At 41.4% G+C, this 25,586-nt stretch overlaps 5 protein-coding genes across 7 annotated transcripts in view; all 5 read left to right on the forward strand.

The window, feature by feature from the left end:
- LOC115397429 (protocadherin gamma-C5-like) overlaps window positions 1-25,586 on the forward strand; it is a 292,251-nt gene that overhangs the window by 54,820 nt on the left and 211,845 nt on the right. The window lies entirely within an intron of this gene.
- Window positions 136-23,503, forward strand: LOC115404001 (protocadherin beta-16-like). Its single transcript, XM_030113127.1, has 6 exons — window positions 136-1,224; window positions 19,279-20,580; window positions 22,310-22,335; window positions 22,653-22,713; window positions 23,266-23,358; window positions 23,453-23,503. The coding sequence occupies exons 1-6, from the start codon at window positions 145-147 to the stop codon at window positions 23,501-23,503; spliced, it is 2,613 nt and encodes an 870-aa protein (XP_029968987.1). The 5' UTR covers window positions 136-144.
- LOC115397650 (protocadherin beta-16-like) lies at window positions 4,128-6,569 on the forward strand. The gene has a single exon (XM_030104083.1). The coding sequence runs from the start codon at window positions 4,128-4,130 to the stop codon at window positions 6,537-6,539; it is 2,412 nt and encodes an 803-aa protein (XP_029959943.1). The 3' UTR covers window positions 6,540-6,569.
- On the forward strand, window positions 8,452-10,869 carry LOC115404007 (protocadherin gamma-A11-like). The gene has a single exon (XM_030113141.1). It carries the CDS (start codon window positions 8,455-8,457, stop codon window positions 10,867-10,869), a length of 2,415 nt encoding a protein of 804 aa, XP_029969001.1. The 5' UTR covers window positions 8,452-8,454.
- Window positions 12,304-14,688, forward strand: LOC115404017 (protocadherin gamma-A12-like). Its single transcript, XM_030113152.1, has one exon. It carries the CDS (start codon window positions 12,304-12,306, stop codon window positions 14,686-14,688), a length of 2,385 nt encoding a protein of 794 aa, XP_029969012.1.

Consider the following 25,586-nt stretch of genomic DNA (forward strand, 5'->3'; position numbering starts at 1 on the left):
CTGAATCTGCTTTTTTACTGCAGTTCTTCGTATGTGGCGTGTCTTTATTCCACATAGCACGTGGTTATTGTTTCCGATAAATACTTTTTTTGTCTCGTTGCTCTTTTTCAGCATTTTTATGCATTTTTTTTTATCGCTGCGACAATGACTTGCAGCACGTTTGCTCTGCACTGCGGCCTGGCTTTTGTCTTTCTCGCCTTTCCTCCCGTTCGTGGAGATCTGAGTTACACCATCCAGGAGGAGCTGAAACCCGGGTCAGTGGTCGGAAATATCGCGAAAGATCTGGGACTGGAGCTGGGAAGACTGTCTGCGCGGAAGGCCCGTGTTGATTCCGAGGACAACAGTGTTAACTACTGCAGGTTAAACCTGAACACCGGAGACTTGGTTGTCCACGACCGGATCGACAGAGAGGGGCTCTGTGACAAAAAAACATCGTGTGTTGTGAAGCAAGAGCTTGTTCTGGAAAACCCTTTAGAGTTGCATCGTATCAATATTCGTATTCAGGACATTAATGATAACTCTCCCCAGTTTAAAGACGACTCACTAAATTTTGATATTCGGGAATCGGCAGACAAAGGTGCGCGTTTTGTCCTGGACGAAGCGCACGATGAGGACATTGGTGAAAATGCAGTTCAGGGCTATTCATTAGAGAGGAACGACCACTTCAAACTGAATGTGAAGACAAAGGCAGGTGGACGGAAATATGCTGAACTGGTCTTGGACAAAGAATTAGACAGAGAAGATAAAAAAGAGATGATGCTTTTGCTTTCTGCTTTTGATGGTGGCTCTCCACAGAGATCAGGCTCAGTGGTTATTCATATTACTGTGCTGGATGCTAACGACAATGAGCCAGTATTTAGTCAGCCTGTCTATAAGGCACAACTAGCTGAAAACTCTCCTCTTGATACTGTTGTTTTAGCCGTGAGTGCCACTGATGCAGATGAGGGCATAAATGGTGTGGTCACTTATGGTTTTGATCATGTCTCAGATAAAAATCAAGTTTTTTCTCTTGATCCTAAATCTGGAGACGTTAAGGTGATTGGCATTATTGATTACGAAAAGAAATCGTCATACGAAATGCAAATTAGTGCTAAAGACGGTCCAGGACTGGCCTCATATGCAACTTTAATAATTGAAATAAGTGACATGAATGACAATCCTCCAATTATAAACCTAAAATCCCTTTCCAACCCAATACCAGAGAACATTTCACCTGGCACAGAGGTGGGGATCATTAATGTGCAGGACAGAGACTCTGAGAGTAATGGACAGGTCAGCTGCTCCCTCCAGCAGGGTGTCCCTTTTAAGTTAGTTCCTTCTATTAAAAACTATTATTCTCTGGTGAGCACAGGACAACTGGACCGTGAAGTGGTGTCGGATTACAACATTACAATCACTGCCACTGACGAGGGATCTCCACCTCTGTCCTCCTCTAAAAGTGTTCAGTTGTCTGTAGCTGACATCAACGACAACCCACCTGTGTTTGAGGAAGAGTCGTACAGCGCATATGTGAGTGAAAATAACAAAGCTGGCTCCACTTTATGTTCCGTTGCTGCTCGAGACCCTGACTGGAGACAAAACGGTACCGTGATTTATTCACTGTTAGCTGGAGAGGTGAACGGTGCCCCGGTGTCCTCGTATGTGTCTGTGAATGGAGACACGGGGGTGATCCACGCTGTGAGGTCGTTTGATTATGAACAGCTGAGGAGTTTCAAAGTGCAGGTGATGGCCAGAGACAACGGTTCTCCTCCCCTGAGCAGCAACGTGACAGTCAGTGTGTTCATATCAGATGTGAATGACAACGCTCCTCAGATCTTGTACCCCGCCCCGGAGGGCAACTCCTTCATGACCGAGCTGGTCCCCAAAGCTGCACACGGAGGCTCTCTGGTGTCCAAAGTGATCGCAGTGGACGCGGACTCCGGACAGAACGCCTGGTTGTCCTATCAGATAGTTAAATCCACTGATCCAGGACTTTTCACCATCGGTGTCCACAGTGGAGAGATCAGGACACAGCGGGACATTTCTGAATCTGACAGCATGAAACAGAACCTGATCGTGTCAGTGAAAGATAACGGACAGCCCTCTCTGTCTGCCACCTGCTCCATGTATTTACTGATTTCTGACAACTTGGCTGAGGTTCCAGAGCTGAAGGACATTTCTTATGATGAGAAGAACTCCAAGCTGACTTCCTACCTGATTATTGCGCTGGTGTCTGTGTCCACCTTTTTTCTGACTTTCATTATTATCATCCTGAGTGTGAGGTTTTGTCGCAGGAGAAAGCCCAGACTGTTGTTTGATGGAGCAGTGGCCATCCCCGGTGCTTATCTCCCTCCGAATTACGCAGATGTTGACGGCACAGGAACTTTACGGAGCACGTACAATTATGACGCCTACCTGACAACAGGATCTCGAACCAGTGACTTTAAGTTTGTGAGCTCTTACAATGACAACACGCTGCCTGCTGACCAGACTCTGAGGAAAAGTCCATCAGACTTTGCTGATGTCTTTGGCGACGGTGACCGTTCTCCTGAGGTAGGCACGAAACTAACATTACTAAAACTCTGTCACGATGTTTTTGAACCACTCTTTTTTTTCATTTGAATTTCTGTTATTTTTTATGTGGGCATTGTACTTTTTTGGTGGATTTTGATAAACTGTTGATTAATATTTTATTTTATGTTTTTAATTAAAACAAAGGATATTTTCTCATATTTGATCAGTTGGTTGTCTTGTCTCTGTCCATGGTGCTGAAAAGATATTAACAGCTTGTTTATGCTTTTGATGAAATCTTTTTCCTTCTTTGTCAGTTCATTATGCGTGCTTGGTGACATTTCATTATTTATATTAATTTCACAGTTTATTTCACAACAAAGGTCTTAAATATTTTCTTGACATTCAGTTGGTGCATTAGAACTCAGTAAGTTCAGTTTTCTGTTCGAAATATCTGTTCGTGGATATTCTGCGTGACAATAGCATTCGTGCTTTTCTCGGCCCATCATTGATCATTGTCGAAACCATATTTCTGTCCAGTCCTTTTTTTTTCTGTCCAGAGGGTGAAGCAGTTTGCACAATGATGCGTGCCTTTCCAGTGATGCGGTAATTTGGAAATGGGAAAAACAAAACAATTATTCTTATTTTTTCACAGCTGCTTTTGTTGTGATATTACTGACAAAGATTTATCTTTTGCTGGACGCTTTTTATGAATTACAGGACCAGTATTTTTGTTGTATTTTATTGATATTTCGAAAGGCCAGCACACTGTTTTCAGCAAAAATGCATAACTTCTGTCTAAGTCTATATTGAATTTTATGAGGTTTAGTTAAAGCCAGATCATATTTTGGTGAAGGGTCTGATGATGCACTCTGGACAAAGTTTAAAAGGCAACAACAGTATGTCCCATCAAAAACTTTGCAAAAATGTAGATTTGCAATGAATATTCATATCTATTTAATTTAAAGCTGCGTTATTTTCAAGATAAGTTCAGATCTTTAATTCTTCGTTGTGTACAACAACGGATGGGTGGGATTAAAGCGTCTTCAGATTTTATTCAAATGGTCAACAGGTCATCTTTCTCTGGATAACAATGGAGAAGTTGGGGGATTCAAAAATCCTACCGACGGTCAGTTTTGACAGGTTTAAAGTACAGCAAAAATTGCACTGATTTGAAGTAAATAATTTGGTTTTGTCGGAAGATATCGTTTAGTATCAACAGTGACCCTCTTTTTTTTTTTTTTTTGCATTAAACCCAATCATCTAGAGAGAGACCACGGGGTTAAAGTGACCACAGTGGTGAGTCATTAGTAGTAAAATTTGAACGACAATCATTCACATGTTGGTATTATAATTGTCTTGTTGCCGTTTCCCACAACTGGCTGTCTGAAATCTATCGAAAAATGAAACAAAATCCGAGGCTGCTGTGTACCAAGAAATACTCACGGTGTCAGTGTGTACCAACAAAAAGTCATAACACTCTCCTCCCTTTTGTTTCAAGGAAACCAGAGCCTGTCCCTGCATTTGTGTGACAGTCACAAGCCAAGAAAAGACGTGACTGTAGTGTGAAGACTTTTCTGAGATAACAGTCTTTTGAAATGTTTTAAACACTCAGCTGCGTCTCTTTTGGAGGCACGATGGGATTCTGGACAGTTGCTGTGCAGTGCGGCCTGGCTTTTATTTTTCTCACCCTCCGCGTCGATGGTGATGTGACCTACTCCGTTTTGGAGGAGATGAATCGTGGATCTGTAATCGGAAATATCGCTAAAGATTTGGGGCTTGATTTGGGCAGACTCTCCACTCGAAAGGCCCGTGTGGACTCTGAAGAAAGCAACGTGCAGTACTGCGGGCTGAACCTCAATACAGGAGACTTGATTGTACAGGAGCGGATCGACAGAGAAGGGCTTTGTGGGAAAAAGGCAATGTGTGTCATAAAACAGGAACTTGTGTTGGAAAATCCGCTTGAACTGCATCGTATTCACATTCGCGTTCTGGATATTAACGATAATTCACCACAGTTTAAAGAAGAGTCGCTGAAGATTGAAATCCGGGAATCTGCAGACAAAGATGCTCGTTTTCTTCTGGGAGAAGCGCACGATGGCGACATCGGTGAAAACGCAGTTCAGAGCTACTCGCTTCAGCAGAATGATCACTTTAGTTTAAATGTTAACACGAAGGCGGGCGGGCGTAAATACTGCGAACTAGTTTTAGATAAAGAGTTGGACAGAGAGGACAAGAACGAGATGACTCTTTTGCTTTCTGCATTTGATGGCGGCTCTCCTCAGAAATCAGGTACAGTGGTTATACACGTGACAGTACTGGATGCTAATGATAATGCACCAGCATTTGGTCAGAGCGTTTATAAAGCCACTTTGCCTGAAAACTCTCCAGTGGAAACATTGATAATCACACTCAGTGCCACTGACCCAGACGATGGAATTAACAGTGAAATTACGTTTGGATTTGATCACGTCTCGCATGAAAATAGCGACGCGTTTTCATTGCATCCTAAAACGGGCGAGGTGAGAGTAGCAGGAACTATCGATTATGAAAGAGTGACATCTTATGAAATGCAGATCAGTGCTAAGGATGGTTTAGGACTGGTTTCGTATGCAACATTAATTATAGAAGTTACGGATGAAAACGACAATGCCCCAATAATACACCTGAAAACAATGAATAATCCCATACCCGAGAACATCCCACCTGGCACAGAGGTGGGCATCATTAATGTGCAGGACAGAGACTCCGAGAATAACCGACAGGTCCGCTGCTCCCTCCAGCAGGGTGTCCCTTTTAAGTTAGTTCCTTCTATTAAAAACTATTATTCTCTGGTGAGCACAGGACAACTGGACCGTGAAGTGGTGTCTGATTACAACATTACAATCACTGCCACTGACGAGGGATCTCCACCTCTGTCCTCCTCTAAAAGTGTTCAGTTGTCTGTAGCTGACATCAACGACAACCCACCTGTGTTTGAGGAAGAGTCGTACAGCGCATATGTGAGTGAAAATAACAAAGCTGGCTCCACTTTATGTTCCGTTGCTGCTCGAGATCCTGACTGGAGACAAAACGGGACCGTGATTTATTCACTGTTGGCTGGAGAGGTGAACGGTGCCCCGGTGTCCTCGTATGTGTCTGTGAATGGAGACACGGGGGTGATCCACGCTGTGAGGTCGTTTGATTATGAACAGTTGAGGAGTTTCAAAGTGCAGGTGATGGCCAGAGACAACGGTTCTCCTCCCCTGAGCAGCAACGTGACAGTCAGTGTGTTCATATCAGATGTGAATGACAACGCTCCTCAGATCTTGTACCCCGCCCCGGAGGGCAACTCCTTCATGACCGAGCTGGTCCCCAAAGCTGCACACGGAGGCTCTCTGGTGTCCAAAGTGATCGCAGTGGACGCGGACTCCGGACAGAACGCCTGGCTGTCCTACCAGATAGTCAAATCCACTGATCCGGGACTTTTCACTATCGGTGTCCACAGTGGAGAGATCAGGACACAGCGGGACATTTCTGAATCTGACAGTATGAAACAGAACCTGATCGTGTCAGTGAAAGATAACGGACAGCCCTCTCTGTCTGCCACCTGCTCCATGTATTTACTGATTTCTGACAACTTGGCTGAGGTTCCAGAGCTGAAGGACATTTCTTATGATGAGAAGAACTCCAAGCTGACTTCCTACCTGATCATTGCGCTGGTGTCTGTGTCCACCTTTTTTCTGACTTTCATCATTATCATCCTGGGTGTGAGGTTTTGTCGCAGGAGAAAGCCCAGACTGTTGTTTGACGGAGCAGTGGCCATCCCCAGTGCGTATCTCCCTCCAAATTACGCAGATGTTGACGGCACAGGAACTTTACGCAGCACGTACAATTATGATGCCTACCTGACAACAGGATCTCGAACCAGTGACTTTAAGTTTGTGAGCTCTTACAATGACAACACGCTGCCTGCTGACCAGACTCTGAGGAAAAGTCCATCAGACTTTGCTGACGTGTTTGGAGACGGTGACAGTTCTGAGGTAGGCACGAAACTAACAATGTTATAACTCACAAGCTTGTTCAGAGCAAATTTGTTTCCCCCTCTGCTATTTTTCTTCCTTGTTCTGAGATTATCCTTCTTCGTGGATTTGGATTACTCCATTTCAGGCTTCTTTTGTTTCTTCACTGTCTCTGCATTTCCCGCATTCATGGTGTTAAGAGGACGTTCACCGACAATGGTGCTCTGTTTTCTCTTTCCATGGTGCTGAAGTGATATTCAACAGGTCTTGTTTTTGGCTTCAGTCTAATTCGTTTTCGGCTTTTTACCTTTTTTTTTTTTTTGGCAATAGTGAATGTGTTTCACGTTTGTGCTCTTATGATATAAATTGTTGTACCGTTTCTTTTTGAGACGGCGTTTTAAGTTGTACTGAAATTCTTAAGAAACACACTACTTTGAGGTACTACAGGTGCACTGGAACTCCATGAAGTACAGCGTTTTGTTTTCTGTTTCAGTCATAACTAATGACGTTTCTGCCTGAAACCAATGTCCGGTGTATTGTTTAAGCCATAGGTTTGAACGAATTTGTTTTGCAATCCGACGCATACATTTTTTACTTCTGTTGTTGCGTACCTTTGAGTGTTTGTGGAAGGGAATTACTGGAAAAAAATGTGAATTGTTGTGCTGACGAATTGATGTTTAAACAAAGTTGTCTTTTACATCAGACTTAGTTTTCGTGGATAGCGATGGTTGTCCAGAGGTAGATAAATGTCACGCCCTGAATCCAATGCCACGGCTTGATTGCACTGTGTAGACTGGGTTTTTTAAATATGCTGATTTAATTTTTCTTTCAAACGTTGAAATAACATTTTCACTTCATCGGTTTTTTTTTTTTGGTTTTTTTTTTTGGTTTTATTTTTTTTTTTTTGGGGGGGGGGGGGGGTCGAGCCCTCCCTTCCCTTTTCTGTTTTGTTCGTAAATACGTGTGTTAAAACATCCTGTATCAGTGACTCTGCAGCTTTATTTCGTAATTATTTCGTTTAGTTCTCCAACTGTTGGATTTGTAGTTTAGGAGTTTATTATCTCCCATTACTTTGAAAGACAACGTCGTTCCGCCTCTTGCGTTTTGTTTAATGACATCTCGTTGGTTTTTTTTTTCTTTCTCAGCTTAGTTTTGAATAGAGCTTCTCATTTTCATCAGATGAAGAGAACAGGAGGTTTTGTTTTGACCCAACAATCTGCCAGTGTAATTCTTCACTATTTTTGCGTGATCAGTCACATAACGCCTGACATTATACTGGCACGAGAGCCACATATGCTGAATTATAGGGAGTGTTTTTTTTTTTTTTTTTTTTTTTTTATCACTGCTTCCGGACGTGATCAGCAATGCCTTCTTCTGTATAAGTAGCTCAGCGTCTCTGTCTGTGCACAATTCAACCCCCCCCCCCCCCCCAACACACACACACACACACACACACACACACACACACACACACACACACACGCAAATGCCTGTAAAGATTTGATTAATGTTAGATAACCGTTAATCAGGCCAGGATATGTTCGATGCTTTTATTTCCTTCAATTTTAGACAAACTTCTTCGGAAACGTAGGTGGAATGCCATTCTTTTCTCTCTCTTTTACTTAACAGTTCAGCTTTGCAAAACTTTGTCAGCTGTTCGCTCACCAGTCCTCAACAGATCACTGTGATTTATGAGCATTCATTTTTGTTATTCAACAAGGATGACTTTATGGGGCAATATATCCATAAAAATATGTTATATCCAAATCTAAACTCATGGTGTCAGTGTAGACCAGGAAACGCAAAGACACAGCGACACTCCACCCTTCTGAACCAGCGGATTCAAGCCCAGATTCTGTCGTTTGGAAATACTGTGTTCTGGACAGCCGCCGTTTGTTGTTTCGTTGCTGCATTTGACTTTGTCCGCGTTACTTCAGCGTGTGTGCTTTGTTTTGTCTTGACAATGGAGTACTTCACATTTGTCCTGCAGTGTGGCCTTATTTTCATTTTTGTGGATCTCTCTCCAATCAGTGGAGACGTGAGCTACTCGATTCCAGAGGAAATGAAACGTGGATCTGTGATCGGAAATATCGCCAAGGATCTGGGACTTGATTTGGGCACACTGACTACACGCAAAGCCCGGATTGACACTGAGGATAATACCTTGCAATACAGCAGCCTAAATCTGAAAACCGGCGAGTTAATTATCCATGACAGAATCGACCGAGAGAGTCTTTGTGCGAAAAAATCATCGTGTGTTGTGAAACAGGAGTTTGTGCTGGAAAGCCCATTAGAACTACATCGTATAAATATTCTCGTTCAGGACATCAACGACAATTCGCCACAGTTTAAAGACGAGTCGCTTCAAATTGAAATTCAAGAGTCTGCCGTGAAAGGTGCTTCTTTTATGCTGGACGAGGCCCATGATGGCGACATAGGAGAAAATACTGTTCAGGGTTATTCACTTCAGCAAAATGATAATTTCAAATTGCACGTTAAAATGAAACCAGGTGGGCGTAAATATGGAGAATTGGTCTTAAACAAAGAATTGGACAGGGAAGAAAAAAAGGAGCTTGTGCTTATGCTTACTGCATTCGATGGCGGCTCTCCTCAGAGATCAGGCACCGCAGTCATACATGTCACTGTTCTGGACGCGAATGACAATGCACCCATGTTTACTGAGAATATGTATAAAGCCAGTTTGCCTGAGAGCGCTGCTCTGGATACAGTGGTGATTACTGTTAGTGCCACTGATGAAGATGAAGGGATGTATGCTGAAGTAATTTACAGTTTTGATCAGGTTTCTGATGAAAATCAGGTTTTCTCTATGGACCCCAAAACAGGGGAAGTCAAGGTAGCTGGACTCATTGATTTTGAAAAGGAGTCTTCTTATGAAATGCAAATAAGTGCTAAGGATGGTCTGGGAATGGCAACATATGCAACTTTGACAATTGAGGTGACAGATATAAATGATAACACCCCAGTTATACATTTGAAATCTATATCTAGTCCCATACCAGAGAACATACCGCCTGGTACAGAGGTGGGGATCATTAATGTGCAGGACAGAGACTCTGAGAGTAATGGACAGGTCCGCTGCTCCCTCCAGCAGGGTGTCCCTTTTAAATTAGTTCCCTCTATTAAAAACTATTATTCTCTGGTGAGCACAGGACAACTGGACCGTGAAGTGGTGTCTGATTACAACATAACAATCACTGCCACTGACGAGGGATCTCCACCTCTGTCCTCCTCGAAAAGTGTCCAGTTGTCTGTAGCTGACATCAACGACAACCCACCTGTGTTTGAGGAAGAGTCGTACAGCGCATATGTGAGTGAAAATAACAAAGCTGGCTCCACTTTATGTTCCGTTGCTGCTCGAGATCCTGACTGGAGACAAAACGGGACCGTGATTTATTCACTGTTAGCTGGAGAGGTGAACGGTGCCCCGGTGTCCTCGTATGTGTCTGTGAATGGAGACACGGGGGTGATCCACGCTGTGAGGTCGTTTGATTATGAACAGTTGAGGAGTTTCAAAGTGCAGGTGATGGCCAGAGACAACGGTTCTCCTCCCCTGAGCAGCAACGTGACAGTCAGTGTGTTCATATCAGATGTGAATGACAACGCTCCTCAGATCTTGTACCCCGCCCCGGAGGGCAACTCCTTCATGACTGAGCTGGTCCCCAAAGCTGCACACGGAGGCTCTCTGGTGTCCAAAGTGATCGCAGTGGACGCGGACTCCGGACAGAACGCCTGGCTGTCCTACCAGATAGTGAAATCCACTGATCCGGGACTTTTCACTATCGGTGTCCACAGTGGAGAGATCAGGACACAGCGGGACATTTCTGAATCTGACAGCATGAAACAGAACCTGATCGTGTCAGTGAAAGATAACGGACAGCCCTCTCTGTCTGCCACCTGCTCCATGTATTTACTGATTTCTGACAACTTGGCTGAGGTTCCAGAGCTGAAGGACATTTCTTATGATGAGAAGAACTCCAAGCTGACTTCCTACCTGATCATTGCGCTGGTGTCTGTGTCCACCTTTTTTCTGACTTTCATCATTATCATCCTAGGTGTGAGGTTTTGTCGCAGGAGAAAGCCCAGACTTTTGTTTGATGGAGCAGTGGCCATCCCCAGTGCTTATCTCCCTCCGAATTACGCAGATGTTGACGGCACAGGAACTTTACGCAGCACCTACAATTATGACGCCTACCTGACAACAGGATCTCGAACCAGTGACTTTAAGTTTGTGAGCTCTTACAATGACAACACGCTGCCTGCTGACCAGACTCTGAGGAAAAGTCCATCAGACTTTGCGGACACTTTTGGAGATGATAGTTCACCTGAGGTAGGCTTGGAATTGATATTTCTGAAATAGTTTTCTACTTCAATTTCAGTTTTGCCCTTGATTTTTTTTTTCCTGTTTGTTTTCAAGTTTACCTTTGTGATGTCTTCCATATCAGCTGAATTGCAGCAGTATATTCCAGATTCCATGTTAACTGCAGGTGTCTTCAGATAGTCTTTTGTTCTTTTTTTTTTCTTTATTTATTTTTTGATTTTTTTTTTTTTTTTTTTTTTTGGCTTGTGTGATGTTCTTAATTTTGGTTTTAATGAGGACTGACTTGGAGATTTACTTAGTATTGCTTTTTATTACCTGTCCATGGTGCTGAAATGAGAATGACATCCTGTGTCACCTGCACTTCATGCAAGATTATTTTCATGTCAAAATATTTCGACTTTCAGTGTTGAGAGGCTGAAGCAAATTTGGGGTGACATTGTGGTGACATGTTTGGTAGCAGTCTGAATCTTAGTAGTCTGTTTTAGTTAAAATGTGCTAACAGTATGTATTAAATATTATTGCTGAATTTTAATCAAAGTATTCTTTTTATACATCTAAAACATATAACATTATTTCTATTATGTCCTTATCCGTCACATAGCTTGTATTGAAATACTTGTGTGTAGTCACAGCAAACTTTACTTATTCTTAATGTTTTATCAACACTTAAAATGATATATCAGATCGGTTTTTTTATATGCCACTTATTATTCATATTTTTTAAATCACTTTGTGTCTCATTCTTCGGTATTTGTTGAAACATCTGTGTTGTTAATTTGTTTATTTATAAACTGACTTACCTTTTCTGGAGTCAATCCTGTTTTTACCCCCATGAGAAGTTTAATTTAACATCTGGATCGATATCTCTTTGCATTTAAACGTCTTTTAAAAAAAACTGATGGAGTTATCCTTATCACAGAGTTTATCTAGATGTTTTTTTTCTTCTAGAAACAGAGAAACACAGAGAAATCACAACACTGTTGCTTTGTGTTTTGAAGAAATGTTTTCTGTCGAACTCGCCAGCATATTCCATTGCTCAAAACGTTTTAAAGATATTATTTTTTTGTTGAAAGGGCAAAGTAATCATCGTTGTGTTACACGAGTTACTTGAACATCTTTTCTCAAAATTGATTATGCTTATTGGAGTATTCAAAAATATACTACCTATTTTTAAATACCTTGCATATTGTGAAAAAAAGCTTGTGTATTTTGGCATTCGATGTGCTGTATGCATTAATGCTTATTTTAATTGAGCTTGTATATTGTGATTTTGTTGTTGCACTCATGGTGTCGCTATTTGCTTGGATATGTGCGGCATTTCCACTCCATCGTCTTTTGTTTCGCCCAGTGAGACGCTGGTTACTCTTTCTCTGTCGATCGGAGGACACGAGCGGATCTACTGTGGATTTGTCTGACTTTCTGATCTGTTGTGATTCTTCAGACCTTTAGAAAGACTTGCATTATTGTTCGGACATGCTCAGAATGAAGCGACCGTGTGTCTGGTTGGTGTTCTTCTCGCTGTGGCACACCGCTCATGGTGACGTTAGCTATTCATTTCAGGAGGAAATGAAGCGCGGATCTTTCATCGGAAACATAGTGAGGGATCTCAACCTGGATTTGAGTAAATTGCACTCGAGGAATGCTCGTGTGGATGCCACGGGGAATCGCAAACCATATTGCGAAATTAATACCAACACTGGAGATTTAACTGTGTCCGACAGGATTGATCGAGATGAGCTTTGTGGAGAAAGGTTGTCCTGCGTAGTAAAACGCGATCTTGTTCTGGAGAATCCTCTGGAGCTGCATGCTTTCACTTTGCATATTCAGGACATCAATGACAACGCACCGCAATTTAACGAAGAATCGCACAGTATAGAAATCCGTGAGTCTGCAGTCAGGGGCGCTCGTTTTGTGTTGGAGGAGGCGCACGATGCGGACATAGGGCAAAACTCAGTTCAACGGTACAGCCTTCAGAATAATGATAACTTCGTTTTAGCTGCTGACGGAAACTCTTTAGAGCTTGTTCTTGACAAAGAACTCGATCGAGAAAAACAAAAAGAGATCAATTTGCTCCTCACAGCACTAGATGGCGGCTCTCCTCAGAGATCAGGTACTGTTGTCATACATGTCACTGTGCTGGATGCCAATGATAACGCCCCAGTGTTCAGTCAGGCCATTTATAAAGCCAGTCTGCCTGAAAACTCTCCTTTGGACACTGTGGTGGTCACAGTGAGTGCAACTGATGCAGATGAAGGAGTGAATGGAGATGTGACTTATGACTTTGGACATGTTTCAGATGAGGTGAAAAAGGTGTTTAGCATTGATCGTAAAAGTGGACAGATTAAAGTAAATGGTGATATTGACTTTGAAGCTGTTACAACTTATGATTTACGCATTAAAGCAAAAGATGGTTTGGGATTATCTTCATACACAAAAGTAATTATTGATATAGTCGATGTAAATGATAATATACCTGCAATTTATGTGAAGTCCTTGTCCAATCCCATACCTGAGAACGTGCCACCTGGTACAGAGGTGGGCATCATTAATGTTCAGGATGGAGATTCTGACAACAATCAACAAGTCCGCTGCTCCCTCCAGCAGGGTGTCCCTTTTAAGTTAGTTCCTTCTATTAAAAACTATTTTTCTCTGGTGAGCACAGGACAACTGGACCGTGAAGTGGTGTCTGATTACAACATTACAATCACTGCCACTGACGAGGGATCTCCACCTCTGTCCTCCTCTAAAAGTGTTCAGTTGTCTGTAGCTGACATCAACGACAACCCACCTGTGTTTGAGGAAGAGTCGTACAGCGCATATGTGAGTGAAAATAACAAAGCTGGCTCCACTTTATGTTCCGTTGCTGCTCGAGACCCTGACTGGAGACAAAACGGCACCGTGATTTATTCACTGTTAGCTGGAGAGGTGAACGGTGCCCCGGTGTCCTCGTATGTGTCTGTGAATGGAGACACGGGGGTGATCCACGCTGTGAGGTCATTTGATTATGAACAGTTGAGGAGTTTCAAAGTGCAGGTGATGGCCAGAGACAACGGTTCTCCTCCCCTGAGCAGCAACGTGACAGTCAGTGTGTTCATATCAGATGTGAATGACAACGCTCCTCAGATCTTGTACCCCGCCCCGGAGGGCAACTCCTTCATGACCGAGCTGGTCCCCAAAGCTGCACACGGAGGCTCTCTGGTGTCCAAAGTGATTGCAGTGGACGCGGACTCTGGACAGAACGCCTGGCTGTCCTACCAGATAGTCAAATCCACTGATCCGGGACTTTTCACTATCGGTGTCCACAGTGGAGAGATCAGGACACAGCGGGACATTTCTGAATCTGACAGCATGAAACAGAACCTGATCGTGTCAGTGAAAGATAACGGACAGCCCTCTCTGTCTGCCACCTGCTCCATGTATTTACTGATTTCTGACAACTTGGCTGAGGTTCCAGAGCTGAAGGACATTTCTTATGATGAGAAGAACTCCAAGCTGACTTCCTACCTGATCATTGCGCTGGTGTCTGTGTCCACCTTCTTTCTGACTTTCATCATTATCATCCTGGGTGTGAGGTTTTGTCGCAGGAGAAAGCCCAGACTGTTGTTTGATGGAGCAGTGGCCATCCCCAGTGCTTATCTCCCTCCAAATTACGCAGATGTTGACGGCACTGGAACTTTACGCAGCACCTACAATTATGATGCCTACCTGACAACAGGATCTCGAACCAGTGACTTCAAGTTTGTGAGCTCTTACAATGACAACACACTGCCTGCTGACCAGACTCTGAGGAAAAGTCCATCAGACTTTGCTGATGCTTTTGGAGATGATGATAGATCACCTGAGGTAGGAGCAATCTAAATCTCATTTGTGCGCTCCAAACTTGCACCTGTCCTTCAGTTTTAAACTTCATTGGACAATCAGCTAATCTTGAATGTGTAAATCTACGCTACATCTGCAGTATTTACGTATTCATTGTGGATTTGGCCCAATATGTTTAATAATAGCTGCACATCATCCTGTGTAAGTTTCGCAACTCAAAACCAACACGTCCACACTTTCCAACAATCACTAATAGTGTTGCAATTATGATTTAGAAGGAAATATTGTTTGGTGTGGAATGTGTCAGGATACTTTCTAGAAAATTCTGGTACAGAGTCAATGTACTCCCAGCTTCCAGTTGTTCTTGGGAAGTTTACAGGTCTGGATCAATTAATCATGTTTTGGTTTAAGTCCACTCCAGATACTTGAGCATCAAGCTTGAATTTGCAGCTGAATAGTCTGCTTCTTCCTAAGGGTTTGAGCTGTTTTTATTGGATTGAAGTGATCTACTGAAAAAGAAAAAAAAAAATTGGGTTTATGTAATCCTCCTACTACTGTCATCATCATTTGCCTTTGTTATATTTTAACATGACCTTGTCATATTTTCCCAATGTTACATGCACCGGTCTTGTTGTCAGACCTATTGTCCTTGGTGTAATTAGATTGACTTATATTTCTTGTCATCTAATTGTTTCATGTTTTTGTCCACATCCTGTGATTTGAATAAGTTTACTGCAGACAATATCAAGGCTGCTTACTGAGAGTCTTGTGTTCTGCAAAAATGCTTCATGCCTTATTTTCCAGTGGTGTTATTGCCACTTATAGCTGACGAATTGCGATTTCGCCAAAATATTTTTTTAGTTCAAGTTTATTGGCTTGTCACCCACCCTTGAAGATCCATGTAATGTATAAATCTTCTGACTTGATTTTTTTTTATACATGCTTTGTTTCCAATAACTTCTCTTCTGACACTTTTACTTTTTATTAATTTATTTCCACTGTAACAATGCTCCTAAAGGAGTACTCTTCTGCTTTAAATGTTATTTGTACAAATTTAAAGCAGGCAAGCAATGTCCAGTTAAATGATTTGAAAAAACAACATACAAATAAATTTCACCTGTGTCATATTGTAATTCTGCTTGAGAGGAAGGTAGGTGACGCAACAAAGAATAAGTCTCTTTTAGCTGTGGCATACTCATACTGCTATTGTGTTTGAATGTGTGTTTCTCTTCTTGATTGAGATTTTTGTAGTTCCTCTGCATTTGTGAAAATAAAGATGCAGTTTTGGCAAACTTAAATATAAACTGCACCTTTCATCTTTGATTGTAGGGTTGTATTTTAATACGTCTCTTCTACCACACTGAAGCAATTCATGTTTTGTGAGGTTCATTTAGAATTGTTGTTGCCTTACTGATCTCCTGACTTACCCAGAGTTATCTCCTGACTTACCCAGAGTTGTCGACTTTTATAGAGTTTAAAAACAACATGCCACTCTGAATAACAGTCAATGTTTGAAACGTTGCAACATTCAGTGAGTGAAGTACATAAGATTGAATGATCTCACTTTCTGTATGTGGGCTACAATAGCACACAATAATCTGAATGTGTGTCTTTTTCTTCAGATGATTTGTGGAGGACACAAGCTTTGTAGTTTGCATCCATTCGATTCCACCTGTTACAGCCATTTCTTTAAGTTAGTTAATTAATTTTATGTTGTTATATTTTGGTTTTGTGGATGACACTATAACGCCTCCGGTGGGAATACATTTAGGCAGCCCCAGTAATCAGGCAGGTGTGCATGAGAGATGGAGCAAACAGTTTTGACCATGCGTTGTGGACAGGCTGTGGAGCTGACGGCAAAAATAAAGGACATTTCAGACACCACTGGAACTGTCTGGACGTTAATGGTGTCAGCTAAGCCTTTGCGCATGTCACAAGTTGCACTTGCACCGGAGTAAGGGCAAACGCAAATCTGCTTGTACCACCGTTGTCTTCTGTGATGTGTCAGGAAATATCAGACAGCCAATAGCCAGAAATCAGTCTCCCTTACCTGCATCTTAGAATGAATGGAAGCCTTACCTTTGGGAACTGTCTCAATTTGAGTGGAAACAGAGAAGACCAGCATTCCAAATGCACAACATGCCAATTGTGTTGTCTTTAATCAGTTGGTCTATTACTTTTACAGCAACTTCATTTCACACTTTGAGATTCAATTTAAAAAGTGCATTACAAATCATTTCTATAGATATTTTCTTTAATGTTATTAACATACAGCAACAAATACAAGATGGGAGCAAAGGTATGATGTCATAGAACAAATGTGTACTGAGATATTTACAAATGAATGGTGATCGCTTCTTTATTATTTTTTTTTTTTACTTATTGCTGACCTGCATTGTATTTAAGCTATAAATGTACTTTTACATTACAAATAGGTCATAAAATAATCTTTGAAGAACAGTATATTTTTAAGTCACTGTTTCTCCTCACAATGTGGCTCATTTGTAGAGAATCAAAAATACTGGGTTGTCCAAATTACAGAATCCTCATTGTTTTTGGACACTTTGTGGTTATGGTGATGACAGCCTATTGCCTCCACATTAATCAACCAAACACGGGCATTTCATGTTACACCCAGGCCATGATTCAGACACAAAATTAAGACCACAATGATCACAGAGCAATACTGAATGGAAATAATATTTTCAGAGAAATCTTAAATCAATAAGGTGCATATTCAGCCTACAGTGACTTCCATGGATCTTTCAAATTCCATGTGAAGAAGCAGTTGTTTTTATTTAATCTTAACTTTTCAGGCACAATAGAGAATCTTTCAAAGAGACTGTTATCTTGCATTTTGAGGTGATGAACACTTGACTGTTCCAGTGTCTAAACTGCAATAAACATTACACCCTCCTACATCACTTACCCACCATCTTCTTTACACAAATTTGATTGTGATGCAAGATTTTTTTAAATCTCATAGAAGTCATACTTGGCTTATGTGAACGGACTCAATGACTGGTTTATGATAATTTCAACAGCTGAAGTCCATGTTGTGATATTATGTACTATATCTGTCAAATTTGCAAATAAATTTGACAAAAACACAATCGAAATCCCATGTGTTTATAAAATAACAGATTCAATAAAAATGTTTTTTTAAGTGTTAACTGTGAAATTGTACATACCCTTTTTAAATTCACTGTCTCTAAAAAAACAATTGATTTATTGTTTTCTTTAGTCTTAATTTGGATAATTTCAATTTTAAATTCAACAACAGCATTTCCTTGTATTTTAATATATGAACTTACTGTGAATCTTTGGTTTAAAAAAACTCTGGAAGTCACAGAGAAGTGTAATCGTGTGTCTTAACTCGTGGTGTCGCTATAGACCAGATTTTCCGATGAAATAACTGTAGCCTGAATGGGCAGAGGTTTCTGTACGCCCATCAAGCGTTTTGGATGCAATCGTGTCCGACCTGCATTGCTCTTGTTTTTCAACATTTATTTTTGGGCATCGCTTGTAGCAGTTCTTCACTTGAGGATTACAGACTGATTACCGACGATGGGCTGGAAAATCGCCGTGTTTCAATTAAGCTTTTTTGTCACTCTGCGCCACAGCGCACATGGAGAAATGAGCTATTCATTCCCGGAGGAGCAGAGACGGGGGTCGGTCATTGGAAATATCGCTAAAGATCTTGGGCTGGAGACTCGCGCACTCTCCAACAGACGACCCCGCATTGACACCGAAGGAGCTGGTGAACGCTACTGTGACATCCAGCTGAACACCGGAGAGCTGGTCGTTGCTGACAGGATGGACCGAGAAGCGCTTTGTGGTGAAAAGGCTTCCTGCGTCCTGAAATACGAGCTCGTGCTGCAGAGTCCTCTCGAGCTTCATCGTGTTAGCCTTCACATTCAAGACATTAATGATAACTCTCCACAATTCAATGAGAAAATGATCAATTTGGAAATTCGGGAGTCTGCAGTCAGGGGCGCTCGTTTTGTGTTGGAGGAGGCGCACGATGCGGATGTGGGACAGAATGCAGTTCAACAGTACAGTCTGAAGAAGAATGAAAATTTTATTCTAGATGTTAAAGGAAACGCAATTGAGCTCGTTCTTGATAAAGAGCTGGATCGAGAAAAACAAAAAGAAATCAATTTGCTCCTGACAGCACTAGATGGCGGCTCTCCTCAGAGATCAGGTACTGTTGTCATACATGTCACTGTGCTGGATGCCAATGATAACGCCCCAGTGTTCAGTCAGTCCGTTTATAAAGCCAGTCTGCCTGAAAACTCTCCTTTGGACACTGTGGTGGTCACAGTGAGTGCAAGTGATGCAGATGAAGGAGTGAATGGAGATGTGACTTATGACTTTGGACATGTGAGTGAAGAAGTGAAGAAGATATTTAGTATTGATCGCAAAGTTGGTGACATACGTGTTACTGGAGCTGTAGATTATGAAACCGCCACATCATTTGAAATACGTGTTAAAGCCAAGGATGGGTTAGGACTGTCATCGTATGCCAAGGTAATAATTTCTATCACAGATGTAAATGACAATGCCCCTGTTCTCAACTTGAATTCAGTGCTTAATCCCATACCTGAAAACATTCCACCTGGCACAGAGGTGGGCATCATTAATGTGCAGGACAGAGACTCTGAGAAGAACCGACAGGTCAGCTGCTCCCTCCAGCAGGGTGTCCCTTTTAAGTTAGTTCCCTCTATTAAAAACTACTATTCTCTGGTGAGCACAGGACAACTGGACCGTGAAGTGGTGTCTGATTACAACATTACAATCACTGCCACTGACGAGGGATCTCCACCTCTGTCCTCCTCTAAAAGTGTTCAGTTGTCTGTAGCTGACATCAACGACAACCCACCTGTGTTTGAGGAAGAGTCGTACAGCGCATATGTGAGTGAAAATAACAAAGCTGGCTCCACTTTATGTTCTGTTGCTGCTCGAGACCCTGACTGGAGACAAAACGGTACCGTGGTTTATTCACTGTTAGCTGGAGAGGTGAACGGTGCCCCGGTGTCCTCGTATGTGTCTGTGAATGGAGACACGGGGGTGATCCACGCTGTGAGGTCATTTGATTATGAACAATTGAGGAGTTTCAAAGTGCAGGTGATGGCCAGAGACAACGGTTCTCCTCCCCTGAGCAGCAACGTGACAGTCAGTGTGTTCATATCAGATGTGAATGACAACGCTCCTCAGATCTTGTACCCCGCCCCGGAGGGCAACTCCTTCATGACCGAGCTGGTCCCCAAAGCTGCACACGGAGGCTCTCTGGTGTCCAAAGTGATTGCAGTGGACGCGGACTCCGGACAGAACGCCTGGCTGTCCTACCAGATAGTGAAATCCACAGATCCGGGACTTTTCACTATCGGTGTCCACAGTGGAGAGATCAGGACACAGCGGGACATTTCTGAATCTGACAGCATGAAACAGAACCTGATCGTGTCAGTGAAAGATAACGGACAGCCCTCTCTGTCTGCCACCTGCTCCATGTATTTACTGATTTCTGACAACTTGGCTGAGGTTCCAGAGCTGAAGGACATTTCTTATGATGAGAAGAACTCCAAGCTGACTTCCTACCTGATCATTGCGCTGGTGTCTGTGTCCACCTTTTTTCTGACTTTCATCATTATCATCCTGGGTGTGAGGTTTTGTCGCAGGAGAAAGCCCAGACTGTTGTTTGATGGAGCAGTGGCCATCCCCAGTGCGTATCTTCCTCCAAATTATGCAGATGTTGATGGCACAGGAACTTTACGCAGCACCTACAATTATGACGCCTACCTGACGACAGGATCTCGAACCAGTGACTTTAAGTTTGTGAGCTCTTACAATGACAACACGCTTCCTGCTGACCAGACTCTGAGGAAAAGTCCATCAGACTTTGCTTTTGGAGACGGTGACAGTTCTCCTGAGGTAGGCACAAAATCGACATCAATCAAAACTTTCTGAATGTTCCTTTTATTGGTCATTTTTCTGGATTTCTGGCGTTATACGGCTTTTGATAAACTGTAATTTGTCGTAATTTTACTCTTCTTTGCCTTTTTGCTTTCTTTCCAAAACATACCTTTTTTTACATGTTGATGGCACGGATTTCTGCAAGAAATATATTTCCTAAATTTCATCCATGCACTCTAAAACATAATAATTATTCTTACTTAAATTACATTTGTGCACTTTACTCATATCTTAGAAACCTGTTGATTCAACTCAATAAATATAAGTAAGGAACCAATTTAGCCTGAAAAAAGTTTACAACTAAATTCATGTGTGTAAGCTGGACTGGAAACGTTTTGTCACGGTGAATAAACACTGCATTCAGGACTGCACATGCGCAGCAAAGCCGAGCGGGAGTTCACTGCAGCTTGTCTCTGGTGTGGAAGGACGCTGAATTTCTCTACGTCTCAAGGTGAGTTATTCAAGTCCACTATACATCTTTTTTGCCATCCACGACGTTATTATTGACCATATTTTGGCAGACCAGTTTTTCATGTTAAAATAAATGAATTGACAGACTAGCTAACTAGCTAGCTAAACTCGGCCAAAGCTAAGCAGGTCTAGCTAATATTAACAAGCTGTGTCATGGCTATACTTTTTAGCCTTTTCTATTTACATCTATGATAAGACTAGGTTTGGTTTCAGTGTGATATGAACGCTCATTTCATGCATTACTTTGGTGTGTCTGTGACCAAACCGTCCCAAACTAAGCATGCCGACATGCATGTAGCCTCTCAGTCGGCCATGTGGGGGCAGCACTCGCACCAAGTGGAGTAGCGTCACAATAATTAAACAAAAGAAGAAGAATTTAACCGGAGTGTCCGTGCCTCGTGTTTGAGCGCGTTTACAGTAGGCAAATAACATTGAAGATGCATGCAGGGACATTAATGGGGAGGAGTGAGGTGAGCGCCAATCGAACCAACACCAGCACATGTAGCATTGGCCAGCACCGAGTGCCAGTCCGGTCGAATATCCCTTCAGCGGTGCGCCCACACCGGCTGTTTCATACGCTAATACATTCACTCTTGAAAGTTTTGATATCTTTCTCACCAGTGGTGTAGTGTACGTGATATGCAGGCAGCCCATGTGCATGTAAACATGCATGTGCACTGTTTGTGACACCAGTATTAAAAAATCACGAGTTAGCTTCATGAAAAGTCAACAATCCTGCAGCAGTCCAGCTCTGTGCCACTGTTTATACTCACTCTTACTTTCTTTCTAAATTATAAATATAAATTAATATCAGGTATTCTGCATCACTTATTTGCCAAGAATAATACAATCTACTAGTGCAGCGATTCTCAACCTGTGGTCTGAGGCCCAAAAGTGCCATTTTTAGTGAATGTGTATAAAGCAGGAGTAGGGGGGTGGGAGGGGTGCTCAGAGTATACCCACTGGATATAATCCAGACTATGCCACAGTTTCCAACCCATGATAAAATCGAGCTCCAGTGTGGGGGACTGTTTCTGGCTTCACAGCGTCCACCAGTTAGACTCCAAATGTTGCATGCTGCACCCCACTATGTGACGAGAAATGAACTTGAATGTGCAACTTGTAGAATCTCTCTAAATTAGAAAATAATATAATTAAACATTGATATTTCACATAAATGAGTTTTTTTTCCTTCCTTTTGAAAATCTCTCAACAGATCCTGGAAAATGGCATGATGAAAAGGTCTGTGAATCACCTGATGAACTACACCTTCTCATTAGGACGTAAAGAAATCGTGGAAGAGCAGCCATCTGTAGAAAAGAGCTGGCCAGCGTTCCAACATCTTCTTTACAAACAACAGGTAAATATTTATGTGACTCAGAAAAATAAAAATATGCCTGCCCCATGTAGGTTTTTTGATGTTGGAGTTCTCCTTGAACTTGTCTTTAAAATGTTTTTGTTCTGTTTCATCCTCAAAGATTTTTGCTGAGTTCACCAGAGTAGAAAGATTTCTGTGAATCTTTGGATCGTCGCACACCCCGCTTCCTTGAAATCTTCAGGTCCAAAAAGGGGCTGGTTGGCAAGCAACTCTCAGAGATTCTTGCCCAGGTTGAGCAGAGGGTGAGTATTCTGCAATATCTCTCTCTTTTTTTTTTTTTAATTAGTTGAACACATGCTCACACACACCACCATAGGCCCTCATTTTCACTCACTCACTCATTCAGTCTCTCACTCACTCACTCACTTGCTCACGGTCTCACTCTTTCACTCTCTCACTCACTTGCTGACTATCTCACTCACACTGGGCTCTCTACTGTACATCTGTACATTTGTACTTTTTATATTCCTATGCCCCTTGTATTTTTTGCTGCTCTGTGTATATTATTTATTGCTATTTTGATTTTATTTTCTATTCGCACCAAAGAGTTGTTTTTAAATTTGTCATACATGTATGATGACAATAAACACATTCTATTCTATCCTATTCTATTCTATTCACTCACTGTCTCATTCACTCACTCACTCGCTTGTACACAAGTCAGCTAGTTGCACATATACACACACACTAGTGTAGGCCCTCTTTTTAATTTCGTAACCCACTAATCTACAGAGACACTCATGCACAGTCAAAGAAACATTCTGCTTTTTTAAAACTTTGTTATCCATTGGCAGATCACTGATGTCGCTGCCATGAGGACAGCCGTGTTCCGATGCCTCCCAGTTTTCCTCGAGGATGATGGAAGTGACTTCTACGCTGTCTGTTTTGTAAGTATTCTAAAAGTTTATGCTTATACTATATGTGCAATTGGAAGCCAAGATTTCTGTGTAAATTTCTTCTTACTTTTCTCATTGTCCATAGGACTGTGATGCCATGGAAGACTTCACTCAGGTTCATGGGTATTTGTTTTGACATGCTGTAATTGTTGAATCCTGTAAAACAGTGTTTTTACCATAACATACAATCACTTTTATTTGCGTTGGTAAAAAAATAAAGTATCGTTCCTTGTGTACTAACTATCCTTTGTTGGGCTTACTTGATTTATTTAAGGCAATCGGTTTCCTAGATTCTACTAAGTAAATAGTACTGTTCATGTAAGTCAGAATAACTTGGTGTAGCTGAGTTGATTTTACTTGATATTTATAAGTTAAGATAACTTTCTTAATTCAAGTTACAATAATTTAATAGAATTAAGTACATACAACAAGGTTCTGAGTACACAGAACAAGTGAATATAAAGTAAATGTAATCTAAGACTATTATTCATATTTACTTAATTTTTTTGAGGCAATCGGTTTCCACAATTTTTTTAAGTAATGCCAACTTGTTAGAGTTTAGAGTGTGGTGGTCCTGATGTGAAACTCACAGGATATTGATATTTCACCTGTAGATTGATTTTGATTACGATTGTACTTACAATTTGTAATTTATTCTTTTGCATAGCAGTATGCATTGCGGGTGATACATTTAATATAGCCTCCCTTTTATTCGATAAGAGAATGTCACGAAAATGCTTAGTGTAAAATTTTTTCTTGATACGCTTTGGAATTCAAAAACGTGCAGCGTCTGGGGAAATCTGAAACTACTGTTTATGGAGGACTGGCCACCCCAGTGCTTATTTCCCCCGAAATTAATCAGATATTGACGGAACTGTCACTTTGATTCTCTGACATCTATCTGACACCAATATATGAGTTTTTCTTTGTGAGTTCTTTTAATGAAAAAAACCATGTTGATCATACTCTGAGGAACACTTCATCAGACTTTGCTGATGCTTTTGGAGATTCTCATTCTTTATATGGAGTGACACATTTCATCCCATTTGTTTTTGTTTTACAATCTACTTTTTTATTGTTTCATTAACCCTGACAGCTTCACTGCTGTGACTGCCTTTCAGTCCACTAATCCCCATCAGTATGTTTCACTGGCGTCTCTTGTCGCTGTCCTTGGTCCTGATAGTTTTCCTCCCTTGACCTTTGACTGACATGATGCAAATCACTTTCTTTTCTCAGTTTGCCTTTCTTTGTCCATTTATGATGGGTTTTGGGTTATAGTGATCTTTTGTTGGTGTAAGTTTATTATTATTATTATTATTATTATTATTATTATTATTATTATTGAAGCAAGAAGTGGTATTCCATTAAAAGCAATCACATTTTATTTTACCATGGTCTTTTTTAAAGAAAGTTTTATTTTTATTCTTTTTAGTGAGGATCTTGGAAAAAGAAAAATTTGAACAAAGTTGTTAGAAAAGTCCAGTACACTTTGCTGATGTTTTTGGAGAGTCAGATGGATCTCCAGAAGAAGGCAGATATTTCATGTAGTCTTGTGAATCTTGCTGTTTATTGCTGCTGACTCCAGTCGTAAATGTCTACCTTTTGAGCTTTGTCACTCATTATAGTGCCATTTTTTGCTGTGTATTTCTGACAACGGAGATTTTGTTTTGCATTGCTATGCATTTTCTTCTCTTTCTTGATGTATTTTTCCTTTGCAAAATACAAAAACAAAACACTAATCAGCTCAGTTTTGACAAAATTGGAGCCTCTGGGTTTGTGGAGTAGTTTTTTCTTCTGAGCACTTATAGGTGATCTGTCAGAATATATTTTAATGTCATTCATCATTTGACTGTTACTGTCATTGCTGTTTCAAATCAACTTTCCTTTGATTCTCTCCCTCTCAAGCGCATATGTGCATTCATGCATGCACTCACATGCACAGACAAAGAAACACACAGATGGACATTTGATACATCTGGATGGCTTGTGTTTACAGTTTTGAAGCTCAAACTAATCTTTATGATACATATTTCAGGTGTTTTCATCTATTTGATTTGATAATCAATCCTTTTTTTGCTTTAATTAGTTCATGAGTTGTTTAATGTTGATGAATGTGATTGCACAGTTTTTATTTTTATGAAAATGAGGTAGCTTGCACTATGATACCTTCCTGTAGTTGTCTGTATTATATTTGGTTAGTGTCAAACACACACACGCAC

This window comes from Salarias fasciatus, chromosome 2 (assembly GCF_902148845.1).
Source record: "Salarias fasciatus chromosome 2, fSalaFa1.1, whole genome shotgun sequence".
Lineage (NCBI taxonomy): Eukaryota > Metazoa > Chordata > Actinopteri > Blenniiformes > Blenniidae > Salarias > Salarias fasciatus.